Here is a 23,451-nt window from a genome sequence, read left to right as displayed (position 1 = left end):
GCTCTTATCCATTTAAAGGCTCAATTCATTAATGGAATTTACTAAAAGAATCCCTTCATCATGTACTACCTTCATTCGGACGGACATGAAACATAACTGGGAGTTAACTAACAAAGGCAGATCATTTATCAAAATATAAAGGATTTGATTCACATAACACCATATTTCCACCTTTTATCTTGAAGATTGGGCTTTCTTAAATCTTTCTTGATGTCCCTTGAATGGAGAAAAATAAGTATTCTGTGAATTTCACTAAATATGGCTTCTAAAATAAGAAACGATTCCTTATAGAAAAAAGTGATATTAGAATGTAAAACATTTGATTGTGCAAGATACAAGAGTGCAAAGGTTTGGAAAGTGTGAGAGATGATTGTGTAGAGAATTGGTTGTGGAGAGTAGTGTGGAGACAATATTGTGCAATACTACAACACATAATCCGTGTGGGGTATAAAAATGTTTATTCGAAGCCACAAGTTTCCACAAAAAAATTAAAATTTTAACTATGTATGGAATACTCAAGAGGAATGAGAGGTATCGTATTTTGGAGAAGAATGGAGTTGGGTGGGAAATTGTTAGCATGATACGATAATTTTCTAGTTACTTTACATAGTTAAAAAGTCATTTTCATAGATTTGTTTATTTTATATCACAATTTTGGAACTTGTTCAAGTTTATTTATTAATCCGTACGTGTGATATTATCCAAGCTGCTATTTAACTTTGGAGTTTTCTATGGAGGTGGAGGAATTGTCAGGATGGTCAAAAGTGGCATAATACGAGGAAAACAAATTCAAAATTTTATAGAGATGCAATGTTCAAATCAAATTTTTGATGGTGGAAATGGATTCAGCACCATCAAAAACCTCTAGGGAACCTAAAATTATGAAGTTTAGCATCTTTTACTTGGATTTACAAAAATCTCTGCCGAACTTTTTCAAATTATGGTCAGAATTTCCATAACTTTATGGGAAAAAAAGCATAATCGTTAGACTATGACATCATATTTTAAAGAATTTGTTTGTCTTATTCATTAATCAAGAAAAATATATAATTTTTGTTTCTTAATTGGGAACCAAATTTTCAAGTTAAATTATTGAGCTTAATTTCACATCAATTGGATAGATTTATCAATTGGTTATAACCTCATAAGATCATAATGCTATATATGGTTTATAAGATCCATATAATTAATCCAACGACTGATCTAATTTGGATCTAGATGATGTATGATTGATCTTATAAATGATTGAATTCACTTGCATGAAGCATTATATCTATGTTTTCCTAAACTATTTAATCTTTGTGCTTTGAAAGTTATATTTTCTCTTTGATTCAGGGCATTATTTTGTCATAAACTAAATATTTTTATCATATTGTTGTCATTTATAATATTTAAATAGCTCATGTTGAGCTTTCAAATAATTAATATTTTGGATTTACTTGTATTTCATCATACAATTGTAGGATATGTTAGTCATCCTTAAAGAGCTAGCTAAAAGTGAAGTGGAGAAACATGTTAGGGTGATAGTAGTACCTCTCCTAAGATTACCCAATGGTTGTATCATTAAATACTTATTTTCCACTTAGATGGATTTGAAGAGTTAATGGATGGTCAAGCCTCATCAACTCTCAAATAACATTGATGTGGCTCATCAATAAATAAATAAAAATTGTCTTTGGGTTATTGTGTCATCACATATATTGATGGCATATTTATATCTTGATTTTCAATCAAACCTAAGATGATCACTTCATGCATGTCTCTATTATTTTGAATTTTTAATGCACTCACAGGTTGTAGGTAAGGAGATATAAATCCTATTTTAGCTTAACATTTGTTTACAAATTAGGTTTTCTAATTCCACAAACCAGTATATGTGTTTATCTTAAAATATGGAGCCTCATTTACATTGACCTATGCCACTCATTTCTAAAATTTCTCGAAGTTTCTTTTGCATACATGGGGAGGTGGGGGTAATGAATTATTTCCTCAAATTTATTTCCCTCTTCTCAAACCAACCCCACACCTTCCATATTCCTTCAAGTCAACTTCATTTTTCTTGGACCCTTCCTGACAATAAGACTTTTACTCACCTAAAGCATGTCGTTTGTTCAACCTCATTTTTACGCTTTCCCAACATTCATTACCCTTTCAATATAGAGTTTGACACTTCCAAGTACGTTATGATTGAAATCCTCTAGGAGGGAAACATCTAGTCACTGATCATTCTAAAATATTATTCAATACAAAGATATGCTACAATGCCTATGCCAAGCAGTGTCGTGAACTCCTTCAAATTCTCAAATATTGAAGTAACTAATTGTGAGGAAAGGAGACTTTCCTACATACAAACCATCACCTAATTGTATTTATGAAAACTAAAATTAAGTTATAAGAGCAATGCGGATAAAATGGCCTCATACATTTAATTAATTTAATCTACTAAGTATAAGAAATCCACCACCAACATATATTTGATATGATTAATAGTGTTCGTTTTTCTACACTCACCATGACCCTTAAGGTCAAGTTACCAACCTAAGAACTATGGAGAAAACAAAATACTTTGAATCCTTATTTTGGTCCTATGCTATAAACGTAAACAAAATGCCCATTTCATAATTATAAATTTGTGATGGTTGGTGATACAAATTGACTCAATTGTCTACGCATGTTATAGAAGACATGTTTCTCCTCATTAATGGGGTCATGCTTCCACAAATGGAGGTCATTTTGGCATTAACAAAACCTTTTGTCCTTGGTAATTCTAATGTCTTATGTATACGATGCATAAAAAGGTGACTTCCCTTCTATATAGTTTCATTATTTATTGTACATCAAAACCTAGGAAGTGTATGTTATATCTCTCACAAATTTTTCATTCTTACTAGGCCATGTGGATCAATTTCCTTAGATTTTATCAATGTGAAACACACTGTGACCACCCACCCACATAGTCACTTCCACATAATCAATTCTTGATTCTCATATCTTCATTTTCCAAGATCCTAATCTTTATTCCCTATGAAAACAAAATCACTGCTCAAAAACCTACAAATCTATTTCCACTCATGTTTGGCAAATTTTCACTTCCTCCTCACCATCTCTAATTATAATTATGTATTCCTCAATCACTTCTATAACACTTTCACATTTGCGAGGTTGTATATTGGAATTTTCCACTTCCTTTCATTTCTAGATAGATGGAAAAACATATGTGGTCAACTACACACCCATTAATACACATCTTAGTTCTATGATTAACATAAATAATGGTATGATTATTTTCACATTCAACAAAACAATTATAATATAGTTATTCACAATTCTATGGTTCATTTTCTTGTGAAGTACGCTATGGTTTTTAGCATGTTGAGACTTGTCATATATCAGTCATGCTCCCCTCACAACATGTTTCTTATTTCAAGACACCTTAGTAGAAATTGATAACTATGTCTAGTAGAAATTGATAACTATGTCTAAAATGCTCTTGAACATACACTTGCCAATTATAAAGCCTAAAAAGATGGACATTGTGTTGAGACATAGATTAAAGACCTTAAGATAGAGTTTGGTTTGATTGTCCCATGCAACATTCCATTAGCCAACAACATAATTTCTTGCAAATTGATTCATTTTTGAAGGTTTTTGCATCAAATTCCCTTATTTATGCGACAAAGTAGTGATGTTTTCAAAGCAAACCAAAAAAATTGATGTTAAACAACATCGTCATTTCTCATCAAACAAATGATCTAGTGATAAAGGTTTTCACATTAAGTTTCCTTATTTATGCGACAAAAGCGTAATGCTTTCAACTCCAACCACTAAAAATTGAAATATTGACTTAATAATAATTAGTGGAGTTATTGTTTTTAATATTTTTTTTTTATATTTAAAAAATAACCCCTTTTTTTGAATAATCTTAAATGTAAATTAAATCAATTTTATTTTTAATTAAAACAAAGAAACAATATAAATAAATAAAATAAAATTATTTCATACTAGTAAAAAAAAACTTGCTTAAATCTAAGGTTGTGCTTTTGGTAAAATTATTTCATATCAGTAAAAAAACATACTTAAATTTAAGGTTGTGCTTTTGGTAATTCTTATTAAGTTCAGTATGAAACATTCACTATTGTATAGTCATTAACTCTAAATAATGGTTATAAAATAGTCATTTATAATTTTCGAATTAAGTAAAAATTATAAAATTCATGCAATATATTGAACGTAAATTTAATCAGAACTCATAATTAATTATAAGATCAATTATCACCGAAGTAAGGAAACGTTATATTACATCTCAGCACTGTTACTTTTTAAAAAAAAAAAATTTGGATTGTTACATTTATATCAAAAAGAGTCGTCACCTGGACATCTTGCTCTTTTGCTGTACTCGTTGTGTTACTTCCTTCTGAACATTTTTCGTATCGCGCCAACATTTTCTGCATGCTTCACGTGACATACATATGTAATATATCACTAAGTTTTTCAATATCAATTCAAAAAATTCATATTAAAAAACCATATATTTCCCATTCGTAATACACACTGTAAAACATTTCATTAGTTTCTAATTCACTAATTAAGTGTAATCATATTTTAATCTCAAAAGTAATTTAAAATAAAAAGATTTTCTATATATTAATAAAGTTTTATCAGAATTTAGATTGTCTAGATGATATATCCACAAAAATGTTAATATAGAAATGATATAAAGTAATGTATGATAAAAGAAAATATGTAGAATAACCGGGAATTAAAAAAAAAATATTACTATAGCGAGAATTTGATTAAATAATTAATTTAAATATATGAGAAAATGTATTTATAAGTTATTTTTATTTGTAAATTCTATTTTTTTAATTTTTAATAATAATAAACAAATTTAATCGATTTGGGTTATTTTTTAGTGGTTGAGTTTAATAGTTGTTATTTTTTAATCTAAGTTAAAATTTTCACTAGTGATAGGATGAGCTTTAATGTATTGATAAATATTTTTGTAAAATTTTATGAACTGTTAATAACTATAAATATAAGTTGGACTGATACCAACAACATAACTCTAGCCTATAAAATAAATGGAAAATTTGTTTTATTATTTACAAAAAAAAAATAACAACAATTCAATTTTAAAATTACATTAACTTCTATGTTAGTATATAATTATACAAATTCCTTTTTATTCAATATTTTTATAATAATATTATACTGATATAATAACAAATTATAATCAAATCAATATGACCATTATTAATGAAAGTAAAAAAATTCTAAAATTATCCATAATCATGAGCCAAAAGTAAGTCCAACATTGTTCAAAAGCCTTGCAAACTTACATACTAAAATTACTATATGACAATGCATTGATATTGAAAATGTTAAAGTATAGGTCAAGCTGATGGGAGACGAAATTACAAAGCAAGCTGGAACGGAATATGATTCAAAGTACCGCATATTTCATACATCCAAATTGTAAATCCAAGTCCAAATCAGACCTATGGAAGTCGTGCATAAAATCTTTATATTCTTTCTCAAACTTCCTCAACAGCAAAAGTTAAAGAGTCAGTTTCAAATGTGTAGTCATCCCTTCCCTTATTCTCAGATTTATATTTACGCTGCATTTCCTCTCTTCAGGTAAGCCATCCCTAAAAATATTCTTATTCTTCCATTGCCTCTTCACGTTGTGCACATATTGGTATAACTAAAAACAACACAGGCATATGGTATTTTGATTCTGAACAGCTAGTGCAAAGTAAGCAAATGTTCTCACCAGATTTATATTTACGCTGCATTTCCTCTCTTCAGCTAAAGCCATCCCTAAAAATATTCTTATTCTTCCATTGCCTCTGCACGTTCTGCACATATTGGTATAACTAACAACAACACAGGCCTATGGTATTTTGATTCTGAACAGCTAGTGCAAAGTAAGCAAATGTTCTCACCTTGATTTTGTATGGTAGTCGTGGACAGTCGCAATTATCTTATTCTAGGAATTTTTTTTACGCTACCTGGTCCCTTCTTGCCAGCCTACAAGATCGGGTAAAGAAAACATGTAAAACAATGTGGCATAGACGGAAAAGAACATTAGTAAATTAAGTATTTAATTAAATAATGAATTTATTATTATATATAGAATTTTATATTTATAAGTTACATTTATTTGCGAATCATATTTTTTTTATTTTCCACGGATCCGTGTGGGAGTCCAGAGCCACGCACTTAAAAACGGCGGCACATCCGGCCTGGCAAGGGATTTGGCAGCGCTTCTAGTGCAGTTCTCACAGCACTTCGAGAAGGGAGCGAGGGTGTAAGGACCTGCGGTCCGTGAGACGCCTACGGCAACTACACCGTGCAAAGGACTTGTGAAAAATGGGAAGTGAAAGAGCCAAGGACGAGTTTGTAAGGTGTTGGGTGAGCTGAAGGGGCGGTCCCACGAGTTGGGCAAGCCAACCCTCCTCCTAGGCGAGACAACACATTGTGAACATGCGTTTGTGGAGGCAAAGGCTTCATTCGATCAACACGAGTTCGATCAGACGAGTTCTGCAGTGCGTGGATAAGCCCACACGATGAGCAGAACTCGGGTGGAAAACTCCTGCAGATAAGTCGAGTGAAGAACTTGGGTGAAAAACTCGTGCACGAAAGTCAAGTGAAAATGCCCACACGATGAGCAGAACTCGGGTGGAAAACTCCTGCAGATAAGTCGAGTGAAGAACTTGGGTGAAAAACTCGTGCACGAAAGTCAAGTGAAAATTTCAGGTGAGAAACTCGGACGAGGTCTTTCACGTGGAACTCGGGCGAGGTCGTTCACGCAGAACTCGGGCGCGGCCATCGCGCAGAAAACTCGGGTGAGGTCATTCGGGCGAGCGAGGTGAGGTCGTCGGGCAACTCAGGTGAAGCCATTCGGGCGAGCCGGGTGAGGTCGTCGGGAGACCCGGGAGAAGTCGTTCGAGTGAGCCAGTTGAGGTCGTGAAGAGACCCGGGTGAAGTCGTGTCGGCGAACTGGGTGAAGTCGTGTGGCGACCCATGCGAAGTCATGTGGCGACTTGGGTGAAGCCGTTAGGGTGAATGAGTTCGGGTGAAGGCGTTCAAGCAGACTCGGGTGAGTCGTGCGAAGGTGACTCGGGTGAGTCGTGCGAAGGCACGGGTGAACGTGCGGATGGGTCGTCGGGTGAGGGTTGTTGCATGTGGAGCATGATTGTTCAGAGGTCTTTGTTTCAGCCGGATGTATACCCCAAGAAGTTTGTACACCCCTCCACGCGGGGGTTGCGTCCCCGAAGCCAAAAATAGATGTAAAATTGCCTTGTAAAAGTATAGTAATTTCTAGTCAATCTGGGCCGTTCATTAGGCAGATGATCTGACGGTCGAACTTATGTTAGTTTAGGGCTTTTTGCCCTAAAAGGCAACCCCCTCTCATTGTATGAGGGCATTGTATTTGAGGCTGTGAAATAGATGTGTATTCTTTGAGCGAGAAACAGAGAGATGAGACTGTGAGAGAAAACATAGGATATTACAGCGGATTTGCTGTAGGTTGTCTCTCTTCATTTTGCTGGATAATAGAAAGGAAGGACTAGCTGTTCGGGGTGGATGTAGCCCAAACTAGGTGAACCACATATATCTGTGTCTCTCTTGTTTTATGTGATTTATGTGTTTATATTTCTACAATATTTTATATGTTCTATTGCTTCGTAATATATAATTTTCTAACAAAGGCATGTCGTGCATGCTAAAACGAAGGTTGCAACCGAAGGTCGTGAACGAGAGTTGGGCAGGCGGGACTCCGTATGTTCCACCAAACTAAGGTCGGACAAGATTGCATGATTTAGGTGTTTGCTGAACAAACGGAGAGCAAGTCGGGTGAAGACATGTGACGAGGTGAACGAAAGGTTGGTGAGTCGTGCAGCGACCGTACAGACGCGCCGACGAGCTGAGCAACCGAGTTTGCCGAAATTGGAAATTTGGCTAAGTGTAAATTTGGGATTTCCCAAGATTTAGCTTATACTTTGTAAAAGTGGAAAATTATATATATTGATATCGGGCAGAGTCATATTGCAGAGAGTTGCCCCTCCCTTTATACTGTTGTGCAATTGTATATGTGTTAATTGTTGTTGATGATGAATATGTACGTGTTTTCATCTGTATAAAGGGAACAGATAATAATTGGTAACAAAAATAAAACTAAGTACGAATGTTAGGCATAGTCCATGAACATAAGTATTGGTGAAAAAAGTGTTCGGTGGTGCCGCACCTCGCTATAGTGCGGTTGGAAGATTACCGCCAGTGTAGGGGTGTGACAGATGGTATCAAAGCTGATGATCAAAAAGCTAATCGGGTTGACGATAAAGTGCTGATCCCACTGCCCTACCGTGACAGGTGGTATCAGAGCTGATGATTAGGAAGTTGATCGGGTTGACGATAAAGTGCTGATCCCACTGCACTATCGTGACAGGTGGTACCAGAGCTGGTGAACTGAATCAAGGAGTTGATTCTACAAGAACAAAGACTTGGCAGGGAGTTCAAGTTTTGCAGGTGACAGGTGGAATATCAGGGTGATTCAGGTGAAACGTGAAACAGGTTTAGCAGAGGTAAAACCTTGTGCTTGGGCCAAGAAAAACAACAAGATATGGCAGGTTTGGAACAATGTGAAGGGAAGCTCTTGCTTACCTTATACAGGTTGAAGCAGATGAAAGAAGAGAATCCCCGAATTCGAGAGAAACTTGAAGCCTTGGAAAATACTGTTGAAGACGAACTTCTTCAACTTGGGTGGACAATGGAGCAGGGTGAAGTTGCAGATTGTGCTCACAAGGAAGAGGAAGCTGTGACGTTTGAGGATGTTGCAGACGTGACCATGATGGAAGATGAACTTGAGGTTGATCAAGTTGGACCGAGATCGTGCCGTTTGCAGACATGGATGGATCAGAATACTCACATGGAGGAGCCTCATGATGATGATGTAATTACTATTGATACTTGTGTTTCAGTTGAGAATTTGGGAGATGAACCGTATGCAGGGAAGAGCAACATCAGTTTGTCGATGCAAGGGAGCATCTTACCATGGATGTCTACGATGAGACCTTGTATGGCGAAGCAAGGATTGTTGACTGTTGCAAGACTTGTTAGGGTTGTTTGTGACCTTATGGTAGAAAGTACAAAGCCCCGTGACACGGGAGGAACATGATGATCATTGTGGAGGATTGGGTCATGATTTAGCTACATGGAGAATTGGCTAAGTGCCCAACATGATTCATGCACAAATTGCAGAAGGGCACACACTTGAGTATGGTGGTATTTAGGTGGACTTCTCATGGCCGAGACCAAGAGAGGAATTCTTGGTGGAACCTTTGGTGGGGGAGCTATGATGGAAGAGACACCTGATGATGATATGGTTGGGTGACCAAGTTCACTAGACTGAAGATTGCAGGCTTGGATGAGGATGACTGATTGTTGTGATGAGTCTACCTGGTTGGACTACATAGGCAACTTAGTTGTGGACATTAGGTTGGAGACATGGAGCATGGCAATTTTATGCAGGGACATTGTGCAGAAGCACTTATAAAGGAGTCACTTATGGGCATCCAATGAGGAGTGCCAAGGCAGGGATGTTGTGCGAGTGGATTTGCTGGTGTTACATGGAGACTTCTTATTTATGAGCCGATGGAGAGGTTTTGCACTCTTGTCCAACAAAGCCATGGACTTGGATGGAGTTGTGAATAGACTATGGAGCATTCCTACTACCCAGAGCGCTGAGGCATCTTGCAAAGACCTTTGAGCCGAGAATTGTATGCTTGTTGGATGTTGGTTGGAGATGACTCATGGAGCTCATGATGACATGAGGTTGTGACTCTGGGGACTTCATATATGGTGGACTTAGAGGATCTGAGGCATTGAAGAGCTAAGGTCAAAGACTTTGATGCAGGATAGGGTGCATACTTTCGAGTACATGTATGGGTGTGGCTTGGAAGAGTGACTTGATGTGGAGAATCGTTATGAGACACTTTGGAGTGATGGAGTTACAACGATGATGCCTTGGTGGCAACACTTGGGCATGGGTTGAGCCGAGACTCAACCACTTTTGACACATGGGCGCTGATTGATCTATGATCATAGGCAACACATGGATAGATGAGACAGGTGTGTACTTGTTTCTATGTCAGACTTGAGGGATGGCACATACAGATATGATGGAGATTGCTTCATGGACCTGGATGTGGCACATCGAGAGTTAGAGTTTGATGAGATGATCTCTTCACCTTGAGGAGATGGATGTTTTGCAGATGGATGATGATGTTGGATAGATGCGGTTGATTTCATGCAGCGGATGAGATGGAGACTACTTCATGGACCTAAGCATGGCTTACACTTGTATGGAGATGGATTCTTGATCGAGTTGATGATGTGACAGGATGTTCTGAGAAACCACTGATGATTGCATGAGGATGTGCATTCTCATGGTTTGAGCGCGACAGTTGCATTGATCACCGGACTAGTTCAAATCACGAGGGCATGCAGTGTGCAGAGATGTGTTAGCATTTGTTGGAGTATCATGGCAGCGGTTCACACGAGGACGACACATGATGAGGTCGACACAATATGTTGAAGGAAGCATGTAGCTTGAGATGGAGTGACCAGCCTTCCATGATAGAGAGTAGCATGTGGAGATTGTGACAGGGTGGTTGATGATCATGGATTGAAATGATTTTCCGATGTCTGACATAGCTATGGGGTATATGGCTTGTTATGGATATCTTGGTGAGAGATGGTTGCTAGGATGAGATATTGTCGAGGACGACAATGACTTCAGATGGGAGAGGATGTAAGGACCTACGGTGAAGGACAACACCGTGTGAAGGACTTGTGAAAAATGCGAAGTGAACGAGCCAAGGATGATTTTATAAGGTGTTGGGTGAGTTGAGGGGGCAGTCCCAAAAGTTGGGTGAGCCAACCCTCCTCCTGGGTGACACAACACATTGTGAATCAGTCGGCTTGGGCGTTGTGCATAGGTCGGCTGGGTGACATAACCAGCCACCAGCCTGTATATATTGGCGTGCGTTTGTGGAGGAAAAGGCATCATTCAATCAAAACGAGTTCGATAAGAGGAGTTCTGCGATGCGTGGATGAGCCTGCAGAAAAGGGCAGAACTCAAGTGAAAAGCTCGTGCAGGAAACTTAGGTGAAGAACTCGGTTCAAAAACTTGTGCAGGAAGTCGGGTGAAAAACTCGTGCAGGAAACTCATGTAGGACACTCGTGTAGAGAACTCGGGCGAGGTCGTTCTGGCAGAACTCGAGCAAGGTCGTCAGGCAGAAAACTTAGGTGAGGTCGTTCGGGCGAGCCGAGTTAGGTTGTCGGGCGACCCGGGTGAAGTCGTTCAGGGGAGCTGAGTGAGGTCGTCGGGCGACCCAAGTGAAGTCATTCAAGCGAGTTGGGTGAGGTCGTCGGGCGACCCGGGTGAAGTCGTTCGGGCAAACCGGGTGAAGTTATGTGGCAACCCACGTGAAGTCGTGTGGCGACTCGGGTGAAGTCGTTTGGGTGAACGAATTCGGGCGAAGGCGTTCGGGCGGACTCAGGTGAGTCGTGTGAAGGTGACTCGGGTTGTGCGAAGGCGCGGGTCAACGTGCGACGGGCGGCCGAGTGAGGGCGCGCCGTGCACGCCAAAACGAAGGTTGGAACCGAAGGTCGTGAATGAGAGTTGGGCAGGCGGGACTGCGTGTGGTCCACCGAACGGAGGTCGGGAACGATAGCACGATTTGGGCATTTGCAGAACAAACGGAGAGCGAGTCGGGTGAAGACGTGCGACGAGGTGAACAAAGGGTTGGTGAGTCGTGCGGTGACCATGCAGAGGCACTAACGAGCTGGGCAACCGAGTTTGCCGAAGTTGGAAATTTGGTTAAGTGTAAATTTGGGGTTTCCCAAGATTTAGCTTATACTTTGTAAAAGTGGAAAATTATATATATTGATATTGGGCGATTCATATTGCAGGGAGTTTCCCCTCCCTTTATACTGTTATGCAATTGTATATGTGTTAATTGCTGTTGATGATGAATATGTATGGGTTTTCATCTGTATAATGGACAAAGATAATACTTCGTAACAAAAATAAAACTAAGTACGAATGTTAGGCGTAGTCCATGAACATAAGTATTGGTGAAAAAAAAGTGTTCGGTGGTGTCGCACCTCGCTATATTGCGGTTGGAAGATTACCGCTAGTGTAGGAGCATGACAGAGGGTGTGGTGTCACGTCCACCCCCTCTAGCACTTAAAACTAATTAATCCCATGCCGAGCCCTCTTGGCCTTCGCAACAGTCACCTGCCATTAAATTGATGAAAGCTTACACCATCCAATTCAAATTTGGCATTCTGTTGTTTTACGACCATGGTGTGAGAACGAGGAAGGCTCAACGAAGGAGGGTGTAGGGAGGCCAACCTCCCTACCCTCCCTAGCGTCTACATGGACATGAGCACTTCGACGATGGAATCCCTCACTACTTCAGATGCATGGTGGTTGAAGCTCAAGCTCAAGAAGTTCACACTTCAAGAGACCACCTTTGCGGCTTGCGTAATGTTTTGGGCTGACATTATCATGATCAAGAAGACACGCTGAAGGTCATGTGTTGGATTTGGAGTACCTCCTCCACTATGCAAAACCGGATTATCATAAAATCAACCGTCTTTTGGATATGGAATTACAGGGGTTGGAATCCACATCAACCCACACAAGCCATGATTCTTCTTTCTCTCAAGCTTCCAGAGGCTCCTCACGCTCGATCTCATAATCCTTCTCACCAATGTTGTAGGATCCTTCCCCGCCCCAAGGATATAAGACAAGAACTGTGTCCCATACAGATCCACCGCTGATCCTCACATGGAACCACACATCAGAGGTGTAGTTCTAGTGTTTTGAGGCTACTCCTTGACATTTAAAACTATGTGGGCCCGATCTGCTATTCTGGAATTCTAATCTAAGGATCCGAAAAGGGATTGTCACGGATTCATGGAGGTTCGTGGGTCACGGGCGGATCTAAAGGAAGACAGGTGGTTTTGCAAAAGCCCGATTTCTATTTTTTTTCTTCTACTTATGTTGGGTTGGGGCTTCTTACACACCCACAAGGTGTTTTCTTGATCTTCTTTAGATGCTTCCTAAATATTACGTCATTTTCACTTTTTTACTTCAATTTTTAAAATTACCATGAAATAATTTAGGATGTTTGAAAGTACTTCCAGCTAAATTGGACTTCATATGGACATAATAGAATTTCATATAGTATTCAGAATTCAATACCATATCTTAAGTTTTGGATTTGGTAGTTTGATCAAAATTGGTTAATGTTGACTAATATCCCTAGACAATTGAAGTAGATACAAAAGATAAAGAAAAAAAAAAAAAATCTAGATTCTAAATAAATTATACTCCAATAATTAATTATTTAACAAATATCATATCTAATTTATGTACAAATATACATATTTTCATATCTTCTCTAACTAATTTGATATTTTAAATATTTTTTAACATAAATAAAAAAATATAATATATATATATATATAAATAAGATGTGTTTGATGTTTCGCTTCAAAAAAACATCCTTGCTTAGTGAGACATTATCTCTCCCCGTCAACATCAGCCTCATTGCATGTAAAGCAGAGTCCTGCGGGTGCGCGTCCTTCCCAATGCGCATGTTGCGAGACCAGTGGACCCGGTGTCCAACTAAATGAATACTCTCAACGGCAAGGGCTAACGAGCCTGCCATAGGGCATTAAATCCCCACTCAGTTGCAAGCTCGTTAGCCATATAACACGAGGTGGGAATGGAGTGTTCGGAAAGTCACTGCGCACACGTGTTAGATATGGCTAACGAGGTTGCAGCTGAACGAGCATTTAATGCCTTATGGCAAGCTCGTTAGCCCTTGCCTACTCTCAACCAATACTGGAAATTGACGTCTTACCTGAATTATTTTAAGTTTCAGCGAGTATTTTACCATGGGTGAAAATTTGTGCACGTTAAATTTCACGTCTAAAATATTTCCCCGTAAACATCAGCCTCTTGCATGCAAAGCACAGACCTGTGGGTGTGCGTCATTCCCAAGGCGCATGTTCCGAGACCAGTGGACCAGGTGTCCAATTAAGCGAATACTCTCAGCCAGGCTGGAAGACTTATTTCAAGTTTCAACACGTATTTTAAGGTTGGTGATCTAATTTGAGCCAGGCTTGCAAGACTTATTTTATTTTAAGTTTCATCATGTATTTTATGGTTGGTGAAAATTTGTGCACGTAAATCTGATGGCTAAAATATATTTCACATTTAATTAAAAATCTAAATCTTAAATTATTTATTATAACTAAGGTTGAGTTTATAAAAATCTAATCATATTGTACATATTACATATAGGTGATCTATATCGGTGGTGATCCAGTCGGATGTCAAGGTTATGGCTAGCTTGCTATATTCTTTCAAGATCTGGTTGTTGAGGATTAATGGGATATTATGGGAGACAGAATTTAATGACCTATTTGCTAGTATTGGAATTGACTCTTTTGCAAAACAACTTTCCAATTTACCACTTTCGCCTTTGGCATCTAACCATATGTGGTTTGATGAATTATGTGTTTTATGGTCTTACATTTTCCTATGCCATTGCTCTTTCTTGCTAATTGAAAAAAGCAATCCTTACTGCACTGTTGAATTTGTTAGCCTCTGAATATGGCATGCTTTCTTGTTGGAAACCTTGTTAAATAAGGAACTTCATAACTAAAGAGCCTTATCCAACACTCATCCAAATAAATTTAAAGTAATTAACTGAAGCATAGAATTTTCAGTATCTAAATTTTGTATAACAATGTTTAATGTTATTTGGTAGTTTTCTAGAAACTAAAATTGAGGATTTTAAATTTTCAAAATTGGAGTGGATAAGATGATTAATGCTATTTGATAGTTTCTGGAATCCAAAATTGAGGATTTTGAATTTTCAAAATTGCAGTAGATAAGAGGTTTTTAACCAATTTAACTAATTTAACTAAAATATAACCAATTTAATTCTATTTCAAATATCACTAGCCATTAAATCTATTTATCTATTCAAAAATATATTTAAAAAATCACTACGAACTATAATGTCTGGCAATTTCTGTATACTTGTAAATTACATGCTATTGACATGTGGCATATTTCATGGTGATAATTTTAAGAAATCATGGTTTGGCTTTTGGAAATTTTTATTCAAATGCATACAGGAATTCCTATAAAAAAACCAAGAAATAATACATATTTCTTAATTCAAACTTCACTAAAAAAAATTTCATGGTGATAATTTTAAGAAATCATTGTTTGGCTTTTGGTAATTTTTATTCAAATGCATACAGGAATTCCTATAAAAAAACCAAGAAATAATACATATTTCTTAATTCAAACTTCACTAAAAAAAAAAAAAAATTATTTTTTTAAGAAATCATGATTTCGCTGTTCGGTTTTTTTTCAAATGCATTTAGGAATTCCTATAAAAAAAAACCAAAATATTATACAAATTTCTTAACTCAAACTTCAAATTATGAATATAATTTTTTGGAAATTAAAAATATAGAGATCATAAATAAAAAATTAAACTGAATTTTAAATCATTCATACATCCTAACCTTATCATACCAGAAATTTACAGGGTTGAAAAAGTGAAAACCAAATATTTGTTTTCTATTTTTAGTCACACATCTTATTTTTTTGGATGTGGAAATTATAATAAACTAGATTGAAAACTAACTGGTGTGAGTTGTATTTTTATTTTTATTTAATTAAGTTAAAAAAAAAAGAAAAACAATATTTCTTTTTAATTTTAGTTAAACGGATTGGAAACTAGAATTCGAGTGTTTTAGTGAGGGAAGATTGAAAACTTTCATATATAATATACGTATAGACCAGAATATGTTAAAAATAATGTTTCGCTGTTCACAAATGTTTGAACAATTTGTCTTCTGTACATTGCAGATGTGTTGCTAATGGTAAAACTAAATAAAATATTATAGAAAAATGAAAAATGTGCGTCATTAGAATTTTCTGAAGCTTTTTAGAAGAATGAAAAAGGTATGTGATTAAAATTTTATGAGCCTTTTTAGAAGAATGAAAAATGTTAGTGATTAGAATTTTCCCTTCATTGTTTTGGAGTTTATGAGGAAAATCGCTTCAATCTGGTTTGTACACACATGAGAAGGATTTAATGTTTTGGACTTTATGAGGAAAATCGCTTCAATCTAGTTTGTACACGCATGAGAAAGATTTGTGTATGCTAAACGTCGTTTATAAATTGAACTCTAGTCTTGATCTGTTTTGAAGAAAAAACATAAATTAATGTTCTAGCAACATCTGGGATAATAGAATTGTCAACTCAAAGATAAATTTATGAGAACTATTTGTAATTGTTCAATCCTCTTGCTTGAAGGTGAAAATTTATAGTTGAATGATCAACTAAAAGTCCACACTATCCATATTTGTTTTCAAGTGGTTTGAAGATAGTCCATATTGCAAACCATTGTTGATATTTTAGCTATTTGTTTTTTTTGTTAGAGATAGATATATCTATGTGAAGTTTGGAAATTTGCAATTATAAGCATAACTTTGGTAATTTGGTTTAAAGAATGTTGTGTTAAGCATGAATAAATGTTGGTCGCTGTTATTTTTAGTAAATTGCCATAATTCCACTATATTTTCAACATCTTACAGTGCAAGATGATTAATATTATATTCACACTAGAGACTTGAATGACCATGCTCATTCTAAAGATATTGTACACTATTCACTAGCATCTATGTGAAAATCATATGGTTCTATTTTAAAGCTTTATGAACAACTATAAGATTATTTCTTGATTATTACATAAACGAGTTAAACGCTGGAAAATCCAAGTTACTAGTTTTATTTATTGACATGAAAGGTGGTTTATTGGCATAAAATGAAAGAGATGTAAAATGTAAAAAGTCATAAAATTCTCATTTCACGAGCAAGGGAATTTATTCCAGGCCTGCTCTCAACGACCTGGCGAAATTCAAACTTTTGCCTCGAGCTTTTCCGACCTTCCTTTGCTCGATGACCTGGACTTCTACGAGCCATGCCCTATCGTCGAGCAAGATCTTTCGAAGCGCTAGGTTAGCAAGCTCAACCTTTCAAAGGTATTGTGTCTACTAGTTGTTTCCTTACTGCTGATTCCTCATGCCCTCGTTGTTGGTTGTTTACTTACTGCTCATTCTTCATGTCCTCGTTGTTGGTTTTACTTGATGATAGTTGCCATTATGTTCTCATGATTTTTTCCTTGAAAACAACCTCCCAAGGTGGAGTAGTTATCTTTTATTTTTTTTCGCTTATTTTTGTGAATTGTGAAAGTAGATAGGTTTTCTGGTGTTTGTTTTCTGGTGGTTTTTCCACAGGTATCAAAAACCTCCCCAATTTTGTGTGTACTTTGTGTTTTCTTGCTCTATTGGCTATCAGGCCAGCACATGTAGAACTCAATAGTTCCCTAATTGTAATTTTCGTATATATTTTATTTTATTTTTAACAATAACCAAATATACATTTATAATTACATTAAATCTCGAATTAACATATAATTTTTTAATTGATAAAATTTTGAATTAATATATAATTTTTCTTATTTATAAATGAGAGAATGAAAGTATTTAGGTTTCTATTGATTAATAGAGGAAAATTTACCCATTGAAAGGTTTTAGTCAATTTTTAGAAAACACAATCTTAATTCATCTTCAAGACTTCAAAAAAATATGAAGATCAAAAAAAAAAAAAATGTGGATAACAAGATGTGCGCTAACAACTAACCAGGATTAAGATATCAATCTGTGCATGTTCCTCCATTAATCAACAATCAAGGGATATTTTTGCCCTGTAAAAATCTTACTAGCAAATTTAGAAAATAAATTTTACAAAAAATGTATTGTATATTTATATTAATAGTATTCTATAATATATATAAATATAGATATATATAATTCAATTAAAACAAAAACTATTAATTCAATAATAATATAACTTTTAAATAAATAAATTAACATTATTAAAATTTTCCTAAGATATTAAAAATGTATTAATGCCCCTCTATATATATATAATTCAATAATAATATAACTTTTAAATAAATAAATTAACATTTTAAATTTTCATAAGATACTAAACATATATTAATGTCCCTCATATTTAATGTTCATTTGCGTTTAATATTTTTAATGATAATACAACCTTGTGTATGATAACCGATAATTATTGATGAAATTAAAATTCTTCTAAAATTACCCATAATCATCAAACAAAAATAACTCCTATATTGTTCAAAACGTTCTCCGTTGGTAGTTAAAGAGCCTTACAAATTTATATACTAAAAGTTATTATACGACAATGCATTGATATTCAAACGTCAAACTACATGTGAGAATCACGTGCAAACAGCAAAGGCAAGAGGACTGGAGATGCAATGACAATCTGAAGCAATTGAGATGGAATATGATTCTAAGTAACAGAAACTTCATACGGCGAAATTGCAAATCCAATTCGAAATAAGACCCATGGAGGACGTGCATAAAAGCTTTAAATTCCTTCTCAGTGTTCCTCAACACCAAAAGGTAATAGGCAGTTTCCAATGTGTAGTCATCGCTACCTTTATTCTCAGAATTCAGTTTATGCTCAATTTCCTCTCTCCAAGGAGGCGATCCTTAAACATATTCTTCCATTACCTGTGCATGTTCTGCGCCTATAAACTAACAAGAGCACAGACCTATGGTAATTTGATTCTTAACAGATAGAGCGAATTGACTAATGTTCTCCCCTTGATTTTGTATGGCAGTCGTGGACCATTGAAATTTTGTTATTCTAGGAATTTTTTTTCACTATCTGGTCCGTTTTCATCAAACCACCAGATCGGGACTTCTATACACCTCTTCCTATTTTCTCTACCTCAGGAGGGCATTTACACGCGGACTTCACCGTTGGATGAGCTTCAGCACAGAAACAGTTACTTACAGTGATTTGCAACAGGAAAGACCCCCCAATCTACTCACAACTTACCGACAGCTAACCCCTTAAAGTATTGTCTAGCTATACAACGATGAGTAAAAACAAGCTTTCACCTCGCTAGGCCCTAAAACGAAGAAATGAATGTTAGGCTTTACTAACTTAAAGAAAGTACACATGCAAATAGACATGCGTTGAAATCTAATTTCAACTGCCGTGCAGCTGAAAACCAACAGACTCCATCGCATCGCTTTAGGCTTTACTAGGTTAAGTACACACGCAAATAGACATGTGTTGAAATCTAATTTCAACTGCCGTGCAGCTGAAAACCAACAGAATCCATCGCACCGCTTTTCAGCAAGCTGTGGTATTCTCTGGATGGGACGCGATAAAAATTGTGCTAACACGTGTCTACCACTTTTCACGGAACGTAAATCTTGTTTGGTTTGATCAAGCAATAGCCGTTAAATTGAAAACTTGGCTGTCCACTGTCCGATTGGAACTAAAGTTGCTGTACAGGTCTCCGGCATTGATCCATGAACCTTGCGTGAAGTTTTGGGTTTGACCGCCGTTTGTATCAGTGAAGAATTTAATGAAAAATTTACTATAGATAATAAAAGTAGGTACAATTTTAATTTTATTTTTTTTTATTATTTAAAGTAATAATTTTTTTACTGCACAAGTAAATCGTATGTAAGTATTTTTGTTTTGTTCGTTGAAAATGTAATGGTCATGTTTTTTTGTTTAGTCGTTGAATATGTAATATATGCACAAGCGTAAGAGAGTTAATGTAATTTTGTAGTTGTTCGCTGAAAAGAAGGGAAGCACGCTGCAGTGCGATTGAATGAAGAATTCTTGTAAATGGTCTGAGTAAAGAAAAGGTTTTTCACTCTGTAGTGAATGTAATGAAATTTTTACACACAGTAGTGTAAAATTTCAAATTGAAACAGAGTAAATTTTCAGGAGAAGACATAGTAATTTTTTTTTGTTTTGGAACTGCATTTGAAACAGTCTATAGTTGTAATCCCTCTGAGAGAGGCATAGCCTTTTGTATCAGCGGTTTTATTAATGAATATAAAGTTTTTATGTGTATGGCAAAACTCTATTCTTCAGCGAACAATCTTTTTTGGCTTCCATGTGCAAAAACAGAGCATTTTCTCTATTCAAGTTATTTTGTTTTGGAATTTAGCAGAAAATTCTCCAACAGTGGTATCAGAGCTTGTCAAGGCTCTTTGAAGGTGTCAAAGACGTTGAAAGAAGGCTCCTTTTGCTGCAGCAGCTTCTCCAGCAGAGTGAAGACTCAATCAAGGTATTTCTCAAGTTCTTTTTTTGTGAAGAAAGACAGTTATTTTAAATACACAGTCAGGTATTTGAAGCATATTTAAGAGTGCAAGAATGGCTGGCTCCAGTGCCAGCACTAGCATGGGTATTTTTAATACTCAGCTCCCACAATTTAATGGGAAAAACTATGACTATTGGGCAATAATCATGAAAGCTTTGCTTGCTTCCCAAGACTTGTGGGAATTTGTTGAAGATGGTTTTCAAAAACCAGCAGAGGAAAATGAGTTTAATAGGTTAACTCAGGCAGAGAAAGATATGTTGAAGAGCTATAAGAAGAAGGACTCAAAAGCCCTCGTATTTTTGTATCAAGCAGTGCATGAGAGTGTGTTTCCAAGGATAGCAGCAGCCCAGACATCCAAAGAAGCATGGCAAACTCTCAAGACAGCCTATCAAGACATGGAGAAAGTGAAAACAACAAAACTACAGTTGCTGAGGAGAGATTTTGAGAATCTATGCATGAAGGAGTCAGATAATATTGACTCATTCTTCACACGTGTGATTGGTCTGGTCACACAGATAAGGTCCCATGGAGAGATTCTTGAAGAAAGGAGGATTGTGGAGAAACTATTGAGGGTCCTACCCTCAAAGTTCGATGTGATTGTCACCACCATAGAAGAGACAAAGGATTTCACAAATTTTACAGTTGATGAACTACATGCATCACTGATAACACATGAGTAGAGATTGAGCAGAAATGAAAACTCATCTCTAGAGCATGCCTTCAAGACCCAGATGTCTTTTGGGAGAGAAAGAGGTCAAGGTAGAGGAAACAAGAGAGAAAAAGGGAAAAGCAAAAATAGAGGTGGTAGAAACAGCCCAACAAATGCTCAAGGAAGAGGCAGCAATCCAAATCAGAACCAAATCCAAGGCAGCAGCCAACAAAGTGGCCAACATCATGCTCAAAGACAAAGGTATGAAAAATCCAATATCCAATGTTATTGTAAAAAATATGGACATTATGCAAATGAATGTAGGAAGAAGCAACATGATATGAGTAATAGAACTAGTGCAAATTTCACTAGAGAAAATATCAGCCAAAACAATTTGTTTTTAGCCTATAATATTGCTGAAGAAAAGAACGAAGATGTATGGTTTCTAGACTCCGATTGCAGCAACCATATGACAGGAAACATAGCCTTGTTTTATATGTTAGATCAGAATGTGAAGTCACAAGTCACACTAGGGACTGATAATAAAGTTTCTGTTATGGGAAAAGGAGAAGTAAAAGTTTTAACAAAGAAAAGAGAAAAGAAAACAATAGCAGATGTTTATTATGTTCTTGGAATGAAATGTAATCTCTTAAGTATTGGACAGCTTGTTCAAAAGGGGTACAATGTTTTCTTTGTGAATGATATATGCACCATCATGGATAGATGATCCGGATTTAAACAGGAACGCAACAAATTACAGAGATAACCATATACACAAAGATGCAGCGGAAATAATACTTCATTTCATTAATGGAAAATACTGAAATATGCTTACAACCAGAAATGGAAATAAACCAGCTAGGGCGATGGTAGCTTATCTCTGAGAAGAGATGTGATGGATACATGCCTCTGAACTGTGTTACAATGAGGCTTGAAGGCCTATTTATTGTTGAGAAACAATGGAAAACCCTTAACATTCCAAAACCTAACCCTAGGAGATGAAACGCCAAACTGTGGGCCCCGTTTGAGGGTAAATTGGTACATCAACTTCCCGGGGTCGTAACTTTGGCATATGATCTCCGTTTGACGCGTACAATAGCTCGTTAGAAAGATCTATCCGAGTACTACCACTTTAGGAGGCAACATGGTTGCCCAGATTCCCAAAAAAACGTCGTTTAGGGCCTCAAAACGGCTCCGGAAGTTCAGGACCCGAAAAACTGCTAAAAATAGTAAACTGTGCTACAATTAAGGAAACTGAAAATGCTGAGAAAGACAATGGTGGGGGTCCAGGTGGACTTGGCAGGTGGCCACCAATATCCACCTGGATCATTCCTCCCCCCTTAGGAAGCAATCGTCCCCATTGCGTTGAGCTCCTCCATGAGATGAGGAAACTTCTGCTGAACTTGTTCCCTGGTGAGCCACTTGCCCTGCTGAAGGAGTTGGCCTGCTTTGACAACTCGATACAGTTGGATATTCTGTTGGCGAGTGTTCTTGATCTGTGTGTCCATGATCCGATCAGTTGCAGCTTGTTCCATGCAATCTGGATTTAATTCTGTGGGTTTGAGCTGTTCTACAATGTCGGATGTGTCTAGCAATGGTGGAAAGTATGGCCGACGGCGGTCCACATTGAACACTGGGTGCAGGCCAAGGAATGGGGGAATGCTGAGCTCAAATGCATTGTCTCCCATAGCCTTAGTAATGGTGTAAGGACCATATCGGAGTGGTCTCAATTTCCGATAGGCTCCAGTAAGGCGTTCCTTTTGCAAATGCAACTAGACTTTGTCGCCCACCTGAAACTTGTGTGGCACCCGGTGTTGATCATGTCGCTGCTTGTACTTGGCATTTGATTTCTCAAGAATGTCATGGACCTGTTGGCGAATATGTTGGATGCGCTCAATGAAGCTGGTGGCCTTATCTGTTTCGGACTGGACATGAGCTGAATTCATGTGAGTAGCTGCAAGGGGCATGGCCACATCAATGGGGCATAGTGGCTGGAATCCCAAACCCACCTGAAAAGGGCTATGGCCAGTGGAGCTGTGAAGAGCTCGGTTGTAGCTGTGCTGAACATAGGGGAGGCTCTCGTCCCATGTGCGTGGATGCTTTGAGTTATACATGCGCAGAATGTGCACAATCATCTTGTTGACAACCTCTGTCTGGCCATCAGTTTGAGGATGGAAGGCTGTGGACTTCGTGAGTTTGGTGTCCAGCATTGACCAGAGACTGGACCAAAATGTGCTGAGAAACCGACTGTCCCGATCTGAGATGATAGACTGTGGGATCCCAAAGTGCACCCACACTCGTTCAAAGAAGAGTTTAGCAGTGGCTTCTGCTGTGATATTCTTCTTGCAGGCCATCATAATGGCCATCTTCGAGAACCTGTCGACGACCACAAAAACACAGTCATTTCCATGCTTAGTGGAAGGAAGGCCTGACATGTAATCCATGGAAATGGATTCCCAAGGTCG

General features: G+C 37.0%; 1 protein-coding gene across 11 annotated transcripts in view; it reads right to left on the bottom strand.

Moving 5' to 3' along the window:
• The window catches only part of LOC149212081 (MADS-box protein SOC1-like), a 405,207-nt gene that overhangs the window by 213,181 nt on the left and 168,575 nt on the right, over positions 1-23,451 (bottom strand). For all 11 annotated transcript variants that reach the window (XM_089390551.1, XM_089390552.1, XM_089390543.1 and 8 more), the window contains exon 2: positions 4,371-4,452. In XM_089390551.1, the coding sequence (XP_089246677.1) occupies positions 4,371-4,452 (82 nt within the window). The remainder of the gene's footprint in view (positions 1-4,370; positions 4,453-23,451) is intronic.

This window comes from Pinus tabuliformis, chromosome 1_1 (assembly GCF_031772625.1).
Source record: "Pinus tabuliformis cultivar Carrire ecotype Pingquan chromosome 1_1, CPIR1, whole genome shotgun sequence".
Taxonomy (NCBI): Eukaryota; Viridiplantae; Streptophyta; class Pinopsida; order Pinales; family Pinaceae; genus Pinus; species Pinus tabuliformis.
This window is presented reverse-complemented; position numbering and strand designations above follow the sequence as displayed.